Source organism: Hipposideros armiger, unplaced genomic scaffold, assembly GCF_001890085.2.
Source record: "Hipposideros armiger isolate ML-2016 unplaced genomic scaffold, ASM189008v1 scaffold_12, whole genome shotgun sequence".
NCBI lineage: Eukaryota > Metazoa > Chordata > Mammalia > Chiroptera > Hipposideridae > Hipposideros > Hipposideros armiger.
The window spans coordinates 2,709,245-2,718,950 of record NW_017731362.1 but is presented as its reverse complement, the minus strand read 5'-3'; the positions used below and the strand labels follow the sequence as shown (position 1 = coordinate 2,718,950).

At 46.9% G+C, this 9,706-nt stretch overlaps 1 protein-coding gene across 1 annotated transcript in view; it reads left to right on the top strand.

Annotated features, from left to right (window-relative positions):
- The window catches only part of HDC (histidine decarboxylase), a 19,109-nt gene extending 9,778 nt beyond the window's left edge, over window positions 1–9,331 (top strand). The window contains exons 5-12 of the mRNA XM_019664177.1: window positions 114–248; window positions 503–646; window positions 1,126–1,192; window positions 2,048–2,210; window positions 2,302–2,392; window positions 6,604–6,702; window positions 8,056–8,157; window positions 8,269–9,331. Of these exons, the coding sequence (XP_019519722.1) occupies window positions 114–248; window positions 503–646; window positions 1,126–1,192; window positions 2,048–2,210; window positions 2,302–2,392; window positions 6,604–6,702; window positions 8,056–8,157; window positions 8,269–9,015 (1,548 nt within the window). The 3' untranslated portion in view covers window positions 9,016–9,331. The remainder of the gene's footprint in view (window positions 1–113; window positions 249–502; window positions 647–1,125; window positions 1,193–2,047; window positions 2,211–2,301; window positions 2,393–6,603; window positions 6,703–8,055; window positions 8,158–8,268) is intronic.
- The last annotated feature ends 375 nt before the right edge of the window (window positions 9,332–9,706 follow it).

The following is a 9,706-nucleotide window of genomic DNA, read 5'->3' as shown; positions in this document are numbered from 1 at the left end:
CACACACACACACACACACACACACACACATACACACACACACACATCCTTGGGGGAATCTGGCAGGAGAACACAGGGAAAGCCTGCCACTGGTAATCCTTTTTCCACTACAGAGCACAGTAAGTGAGTCCACCTTGATCGCCTTGCTGGCAGCAAGAAAGAACAAAATCCTGGAAATGAAAGCGTCTGAGCCAGGGGCAGATGAGTCCTTCCTGAATGCACGGCTCGTTGCCTATGCCTCTGAGCAGGTGAGTTGCCCACCACAGGCCACACCGTCAGGTCAGTGCTTGGCTTCTGGAGTCAGCCCTTGAGTCATTTTCTTCTAGACCTGAGTATGCGGGGGTTCAGGGCAGCGCAAGCCTGAGAGATTGTCTCCAGGAGCTGTAGTAGGGACAGACAAATGTCAAATGTCGTATTCGATTCCCTTAGTCTGGATTCCGCAATGTCTGGGGTGTGCTCGTCCCAGGATGACTCTGCTAATAGGTTTCCATGGTCCTGCTAGGCTCACTCCTCAGTAGAAAAGGCTGGTTTGATTTCTCTGGTGAAGATGAAGTTTCTGCCCGTGGATGACAACTTCTCACTCAGAGGGGAAGCTCTTCAGAAAGCCATCGAGGAGGACAAGCAGCGAGGCTTGGTGCCTGTCTTTGTAAGTTGGAATGTGTTCTGGGTTTAGGATGGTAGAACTTGGAGGGGAGGAAGGGGCTTTGGCAGAATTCAGGTAAGTAACATGCTGCAAACAAAAGCAGAAAGGTCCTTAAAACATAATGCTTTACATTTACAATTTATGAGTTGCTATTCATTGGTGTGTAAGGAAATAGATTTTGGGGGTCAAAACCAGCTTTAAAAAACAAAGAAGAAATGGGATAAAAAATATCAGAGTGCATTCCTGTAGCCAGAGTATGTATTGTTTGGTGAAACGTTTATTTCAAATACACATGTATACATGTACGTACTAGGTTACCATATAAAATGTATTTCTGTGGGTCATGGTAAAATATGGTGTGAGGTACACATTGTTCTAGTGGGATGGGTGGGGTAGACAATATCTGTGATTAAATTTTCTTCCAGGCCAAATGCGTCACATGAGCCCACCTTCCCACATTCATTTCCTCTGTTTTCCTCCAGGTCTGTGCAACGCTGGGGACCACTGGGGTCTGTGCATTTGACTGCCTGTCAGAGTTGGGTCCCATCTGTAAGTGTCTGCCCTGTCTGGCTGGAAAGACAAGTAATGAATTCTAGAATGTTCCCTAGGGCAAGAAACTGAAACCAGCTCTGTGGAATTATCTTGGTTAATGTGGAGAGCATGGGAAGAGCCACCAGAGGTCACAAGTGTCTTCTCCCTGGCAGCCAGGTCACTGCTTTCCCCAGCAGGGTGACCAAGGGTTACAGCGGCCCTCCCTTGCAGCCTGTCCTGGGAGGCAGCCGTGGGAGAGCCTCAGGTTTCTCACTCTCTCACATTGTGTGTTAAAATCTCCTTAACACATGCTGTATCAAAAGCACAGGGGGAATAAGGCATAGTGAAATATTTTCTAGTCTAGGCTAAGAAAATGAAAAGGGTAGGGTAGGGGAAACAATGGGGAAGATAAGGACAGAAAAGAAACCCAAACGTGATTGTCTGAAATCACCAAGCAAGAAACCAACTAAGAAAAAGGGACATTCTCTCTCTGATGTTTGTATTAGATGCATTAACATTGCTCTGTGGGCCAGTGGGCACTTGGTTCCTGTGCCAGGAAGCTCTAGGTTGAGGCCACGAGGGTGCTGACCTCTGGCTAGGAAGGGACAGAGCCAGGGTGAGGCTCTGTAGGCTCTCTCCCTTTAGGAGGTGGGGGTGCCTCATTCACCCCACTCTTCACGCTGACACTCTTCCCCCCCATTTCCACATGCCTTGACGTCTCATTTAGCCAAAGCAGGACAGCCTTTCCCAGCTCTTCTCTTGCAGCCCATCAGCCAGCTGGCCCAGGTGGGAGACGCCTTTTCGCTGGCTGGTGGCAGCCCCCACCCCCACCCCAGTTGCACTTCCCAGCCAGGTCACGTTTTGCCTCTTCAGGTGCCAGGGAGGGTCTGTGGCTCCATATCGATGCTGCCTATGCCGGCACTGCCTTCCTGTGCCCCGAGTTCCGGGGCTTTCTGAACGGCATCGAGTATGCCGATTCCTTCACCTTCAATCCTTCCAAGTGGATGATGGTACACTTTGACTGTACTGGGTTCTGGTGAGTGTGGCAGCCAAGTCCCCAACCCGCGAGAGAGCCTCACCTTCTCTGGGGATGCCTCAGCCACTAATGCCCATTTGGAAACCCGCAGGGTCAAGGACAAGCACAAGCTGCAGCAGACCTTCAGTGTGAACCCCATCTACCTCAGGCACGCCAACTCGGGCGCAGCCACCGACTTCATGGTGAGTGACTGGAAATGGGCATCCTGAGGGCTCAGAGATGACTGCATATGACCCGCTAGCTGTATGTCAGCTCCCATCTGAAAGTGGCACACTGTGAACCCACCCCATAACATAACTATGTATGTTTGGTTTCAACCTGGGCCTAAGCACATAGAATGAAACTCAGAAAACTTTAAAAACCCTAAAAATGAGACCAACCTTTGAGGCAGTCTGCACATTTCCTGAATAGCTGTGGTGTTTTTTTTTTTTAAATTCCCAGAAATGTCTCCTTACCAAGAATGGACCGACTCTCTTCTGCCTCCGACCTGGCTAATCTTCTCTGCTTGCTACCCAGCAGCAGGTTAGGGTGGAAAATTTCCTCGAGTAGAGAAAGAGGCTGCTTGCTTAAATAGCGTTCCTCTTTTTATCCCCCCAGAGGCAGTGTGGGAGGGAGTGGGGCCACGGTCACCCTTCCTGAGGTTCTGGATGCCTCCAGACATCGCTGGCCTTCCCATTAGCTGCCCCTCAAGTCTCTCGAGCCGGCCCACATTCTCAGCCTGTATTATGGGGAAACAGGTTCAGATTTACTCTCAGTTTGAAGACAAGCCCTTCCTTTAATTGGAGGGCAGACGGGGATGTGAACAAATAAGTTACGTTAAACATGGCAAAAGGGATGCAACAGAGCAGAGGGAGATGAGCTGGGTTTGGAATTCCACACCAGCAGTGGGCCCATGGGAAACTTAGTGGACCTCTCTAAGCCTTGACTTTCTCATCTATAAAATGGGCATAGTGGCACTGATCTCTTTGAGTATGGTGAGGTGGAAATGGGAACATACATGAAGATCATTTAGCACGATATTGGGAATGGGGCAAATGCTCAATGAAGAGTAGCCGTGACCTTCTTTAAAAATCTTTTAAGCTGCAGAGATTTGTTATATAGCAAAGGGGTTAAATGTGTAGGTACTAAAGCCAGGTGGCCTGTGTTTGCCTCCCGGATCCTCCATTTAGTAACTTGTGTGGCCTTGGGCAAAAGACTTACACTTTGTCTTTAGGTTTTCTTATCTAGAAAATGAGGGTGGCGAAAACTGGCTGCTTAGCCTTGCTGTGAGGATAAAATGAATCAATACAGTGAAGCACAGAGAACAATGCTTGGCATCTGTGAGAGTTCTTCTTTGTGAAGAGATGGTTCTGTCTTGCCTTCTTGCGCAAGCGAAGTGTCTCGCCATTTCAGTCCTAAAATAATAGCTCCATCATCTCTTGTTTATATTGGTTATTCTTCCTTGGACCAGCTCACAGTTCCTTTAGAGTTTTGAAGCTTTTTGATTGGCATTGCAGGCAGTAAGCTTGCCGTGGTGGGGAGGACTGTCCAGATGTTGATAAAAACAGAAGAACAATGATTCATTCAACTCCACTGCCTAGTCTGGTGGGTTTTCAACTATTTTTTCATTCAAAAGAAAAAAATTCCATGGCAGCCCAAGGGGAAGACATCTTTAGGGATAACTGTAGGTTATTTTCCTGAGTGTGAAATGATACTCATGCTCCTGTAAGTGAACTTGGATCATCATAACTGAAGAACATTTTCTTACCCTTGCCCATTTTGAATTTCACATTACTTTTTTGTTGTCGTTCACAACAGTATCTCATGATCTTCCTGTGGTTTATTCCCATTAGTTTGGAGATTTTATGGTGCTCTCTCTCTTCCAGATAACTTATAGAAATATTCAATTAAGCTTTTCTTAGCACTGGCCTAGGGGAACCTTGCTATTTATATTTCTACATCTAGGAAGTGCTGCTTTATGCTTTTCCTTCCTTCACCTCTAATCCCATAGATTTAATTTTCAAATCTAAAAAGAAACTCCTAGAAAACAGAAGCTGCTATTTGTGGTGATTCTGGGGGTCTTCACTGCTGCTCTGACCTGTGTCCCAAGCTCTCTCTTTTTCACCCAGGTGGCTGCAGCTTGAAATAGAAACACAGCCATATGTGAGATGAGCCAGCAATAGAGCAGCATTCTGGGAGAGAAGACTTAGGGACTTCATCCCTGGGGCCTGGAGCCACTTAAAATCAGGGCTAGGTTCTCTGACTTCAGGGGGGCACCGTCTCTCTCCCCCATAGTGAATGGGGCATTGTCTTGTCCTTGGCAGGGCAGCCATGCACAATCTTGAAGGGACACAGAGGAGACTTGGGAATGCCTTGGGTTAAAGCAGAGCCATACCACCCTTTACAATTCCAAATCTCCTGTTCCAACAGAGAATATCAGCTATTAGAACCACCCTGCTGGGTCAGCATGGATTGGTTTTAGAATAGCGTGATAAAAGGAATAACGGGATATGGACAGTATGAAGAAATCACACTTAAAATCATCTCTGCCTCTCTGTCGAGACCTGCTCGTCAACCGAAGCTACCTGAGTGGACTGGGTGGGAGATTAGAAAAGAAAGACACAGAGACAAAAGCTGGGATCCGGAGGTCCACTGACCGCTGATGGCAGAGCAATGGCCTCGTTTATTTTTTGCAGAAAGCTTATATAGTAGCAAGCAGCTGCAGAGAGCAGTAAACAGCTGCAGGGGGTCTGTTTATCAGGTTAGACATTAGTAAGTTACATCCTGTTATGCACTTCTCTAAGTGCACAAGCAGGTTAGATTTTGTTATGCACTTTGCAGAAGCTCCTGTGGCTTCAGCTATTCTTTTCTCTTCTTGGATCAGTAGGGGTGGAACGTTCCCTGAACTGTTCCACCAGCTGTGAGGACCCTGTCAGCTGAGGACCCTGTCAGCTCACAGCCTGTTCCCCACACCTCTCCTTTAATTTGCTGGTGAATTAAAGTAGCTAAATTGATAATCATCTGCAAAACGGAATGTTTTTAGAGAAGACCCCTGTTATCCATTCATTACTCTCCCAGAGAGTCCATTGAACAAGTGGTGGACTTGACGCTTTCCTTGTTAACAGGGATTCTGTTCCGTGTCTGGGTTTTGATGCCCTCTGGTGGTAAACACGAGTCCCCAAGCTGGTCCTCCGCACTAGAGTGTTTCCCTTAGAAATCAAAAGCTTAGTACTTGATGTGGCAGAAACACTGTCAACAAAGGGGTAATGTCTCAACTGTGCCTGGGTCAGGGAACTGGGGTGAAATGTTAAGGTGAGCACATTTATGAGGATTTGGCAATCCTGTGCACGAGTAGATAAATATTCACTGGGATAAATATTTATTTTTAGTCAACAGAAATTGTCGCAGGAGCTTTCTGACATTTGAGGAAAAGGTCATTAGAAACCATATTACCCATCAGAAGACTGAAAATATTTTCCATACCCTTTGCTCTGTTTCCAGATCTGAGAAATCGGTTTGCTACTGGTTTAAAATTTTTCAGATCTACGGTGTCTGCAACCTTGAACTTCATGCTCTATTGAATTTAGTTACCAGGAACAAAGGTCAATTTTAGTCTAACAGAGGCCGAGGGGCAGATACTCATTTGAAATCTGAAAGCTGGAATGATGCCTCCCCAAGGGCACAGGAATGTCACCGGAAAAAGTTAGGACAAGACAGTGAGATTAAATAATGATCATTTTGGTTCTAGGCAGAAATACTGCTGTGATTTGTAGCTCACAATTTAATCATGTAAATAGCCAGCATCTACTGACAAATTCCTGTGAAGTTCTTTGCATGGCTCATCTCCTCAAACCACTTCCCTGGGAGGTGCTATACGTTTTCCATCTCAGAGGAACCAGTGAGGTGGCACTGCCCAAGGTCACAGCCAGTAAGGAGACACCTAGGTCTGCCGGCTCCAGCCTCTGAGCTTTTGACCATTATACTTTACGTTTTTTTGATGTGGGGGAGGGGGAATACAAATAGAATTTTATCTTCTGCTATTCAAGGGACTTAGGTTTTTTTAGAGAAAAAAATCTATTGCTCGTATCTTGAGTTTCAGCCTGGGAAGAAATGTTGAAAGCTGTCTTTAAAGCAAAGTGTCTTCTCCTTCATTCACGGGTCATGGACTTGGTTCCCACTTGTCCTGCTCTTGGATAAGGGCCCATTGGCTACCTTCACCAGTGGTTTGGTCACATGATGTGGCAGTCTCTGGGTAACTTGCCTTGGCTGCTTCTTAGCAACAGCTTCAGTGTCATGGTGACACCAACCATCCCTGAAGGGCTAGACAAGCAATGGATGACAAAGCCCAGGAGTGCACAAGAAAGTGGGTGTCCTTGTTTCTAACCACGGGCTCCTCTGTGCTCCTCTGTTCTAGCACTGGCAGATCCCCCTGAGCAGGAGGTTTCGCTCTATAAAGCTCTGGTTCGTGATTCGGTCCTTTGGGGTGAAGAATCTTCAAGCTCATGTCAGACACGTATGTACTAGTGCACTGACTGTGGGCTGGGCCCGGCTTGCTTTGTGTCCTCGTGGGGAGGAAGGCGGTTTCTGCTTTGCAGACCTGCCCAGGGGACCTGCGTCATGTGGCTCAGGAGTCCAGGTCTGTTTGCGGGCTCCTGGGACTTGATTATTTAGGGCGGCTGTCTCTTTGTTAGCTAGAGGGAACACTGAGCAGGACATGACACATCAAAGCATTTAGTAGGAAGCTTTCCCTGAGAGAGAGCCTGAGGACTTGAGAATGAAAAGTTCTTGGGGCACTGACTGGAGACTGTTTTAAAGAGGCCGTGCAGTGGAGAGGAAGGGGCCCTGGGTGAGGTTTGTAGTATCTTACCTTATTGCATCATGGTCAAAGGCATGATTCGCTGAATGTCTTGCCTTGTCTTGAAATACAGTAGCAGGTGCGAGAACCAGGTGATAGAAATTACTTAGCACATAGTTTATTGAGATCCTTTTGGATGCCTGAAGACATTTTAAGAAATAAAACCAAAGACAGGCTCTGTTCTTGTTTAGTTAATATTCCTTGGTTAAAAAATACAGAAAAAAAATTAAAATGGCTAAACTCCAGTGAAAGGTTAATATGATACCAAGCTTTAAAAAATTTTTTATCGTAGTAAATACACATAACATGAAACACTTGTGTTTTGGTGTACAATTAAGTGGCATTAGAGCACTTCCAATGTGTGCAACCATCACTACTATCTATTTCCAGAACTGTTCCCACCACCCCAAGCAGAAGCTCTGTACCCATTAAGTAGGCGCCAAGCCTTTCCACAGTATACATGGGGATGATGTGTAACATATGCTCTTGGTGGAATGTCAGAAAAAAAGGAGATTGAAAGGACACGTGAGGTGAAAAGGTTTGAGAGGCAAGGGAAGGATGCAGGCTTCAGATGGGGCACAGCTGTCAACAGCCCACGTGGTGACTTGATGTTCAGTAGAAACAAGCTGCAACCCCTACGAGGCAGGTTTCGGGGAACACAGAGCATGTGCTTTTGGGCCCTCATTGTCCCTATGGTCAGTCAAGAAGCTGTGAGGCCAGATCACACTGATTGCAAAATGTGTGGCTTCTGGCTCTGGGGGTGAGCTGAAAGAGGGCCCTGAGACATGAGTTCTCAAGGTGGATTTGAAATGATAAGAAATAGGGAGCCATCTGGAGGTTCTCTAGCTTGGGATATGAGCAAAATCAAACAGAGAAGGAAATTGGGTACAAGCCATTCAGACCTCCATGGTTCAAACATGTCCTGGTTTAAATAAATCCATTTAGCAGTGTGAAAGTTGATGCATGGTTGTCCCCTGCCTATTAATCTCAGTTCTCTATTTACAATTCTAGGGGACTGAAATGGCTAAATACTTTGAATCTCTGGTCAGAAATGATCCTTTGTTTGAAATTCCTGCCAAGAGGCACCTTGGCCTGGTGGTTTTTCGTCTCAAGGTAATGCCATCTTCCACGGCTGTGAGTGATGTCATTTGGGGACATCAATGCTGGGCTTCTGGGGTTGCTTCCAGGGGATGTGATACAGACCTCTCTTTATCCTTCAAACAGGGTCCTAATTGTCTCACGGAAAGTGTGTTACAGGAAATAGCTAAAGCTGGCCGTCTCTTCCTCATCCCGGCCACTCTCCAGGACAAGCTGATCATCCGCTTCACGGTGACATCCCAGTTTACTACGAAGGAGGATATCCAGAGAGACTGGCATCTCATTCGAGATGCTTCCACCCTCATCCTGAGTCAGCACTGTACTTCCCAACCTAGCCCTCAGATGGGGAGCCTCATCCCCCCAGCCAGGGGTCCCGCGCTGGCCAGCGGGACGTCCCTGCAGTCTTTCCCCGGGGGGGTGGATGATGACCTGGCCCAGGCCAGGAAGATCATCAAGCAGCCTCAGCGTGCGGGAGTCAGTCCTGTGAGAAGGGAAGACGGCGGCCATCTTGAAACCCTGCTGGACCCTCTTGACGACTGCTTTTCAGAAGAGGCCCCAGGTGTCACCAAGCACAAGTTGTCCTCCTTCTTGTTCAATTATTTGTCAGTGCGGAGTAAGAAGAAGGCAGTGCGTTCCCTCAGTTGCAACAGCGTGCCCGTGAGTGCTCAGAAGCCACTGCCCACGGATGGCTCTGTGAAGAGTGGGGGCTTCTCCCGGGTCAGAATCTTCTCCCGGTTTCCGGAGGAGATGATGCTGCTGAAGAAAAGTGCCTTCAAAAAACTAATTAAGTTCTACAGTGTCCCCAGCTTTCCTGAATGCGGCTCTCAATGTGGGTTTCAGCTGCCCTGCTGCCCTCTGCAGGCAATGGTTTAGACCATGGGTTTCAGCCAGAGTCCATGGATGTGTTTCAGGGAGTCTCTGAACCCCTCAAAATTATATGCTGAATTTGTGTGCTTATGTGTATGTGCATTTTTCTCAGGAGAGAGCCCATCATTTTTTATCACATTCTCATAGGGGTTCATGACCCATGACAGGATCCAAATGGAGAGTTGAAGCCAACATGGTCCAGAAGGTTCCAGCAGTCTGGTCAGAGAGAAAGGGCCCCGGGTAGTGTACTGACAGGCAGCTTCTGTGGTTCAGCTTGTGATATGAAATATAATGTAGAAATAAATTGTGTTCATGTCTGAAAAAAGTGTATCCTGTGTGACTTAATTGACCACTGAAATATTGATTAATTAACCGGAGCATATTCTGGAGCCTAAATGCCTGTCCTTATAGATTCTGCTTTACAGGATGCTGAAGATTTGAATTTGACTGTGAAAAAAAAAATGACTTTAGAGGAGCCCTCGGCATGAAAAAGGCAGGCTTACAGTTTATAAAGGAGGAAACTGAGGCCCCAGGTCACAGAGCTTATAAGCGGGCAAACCCAGGTCTCTTTGTTTTCAGTAAAGCCCATGCTGTTCCCACTATATTGTACTGTTCAAGGTTGTACTTGATCAGAAGCCCTCAGCCTAGCAGGCCTCTCCTCTCGGGTTCTTCTGTATATTTAAATGTCCCCATTTTT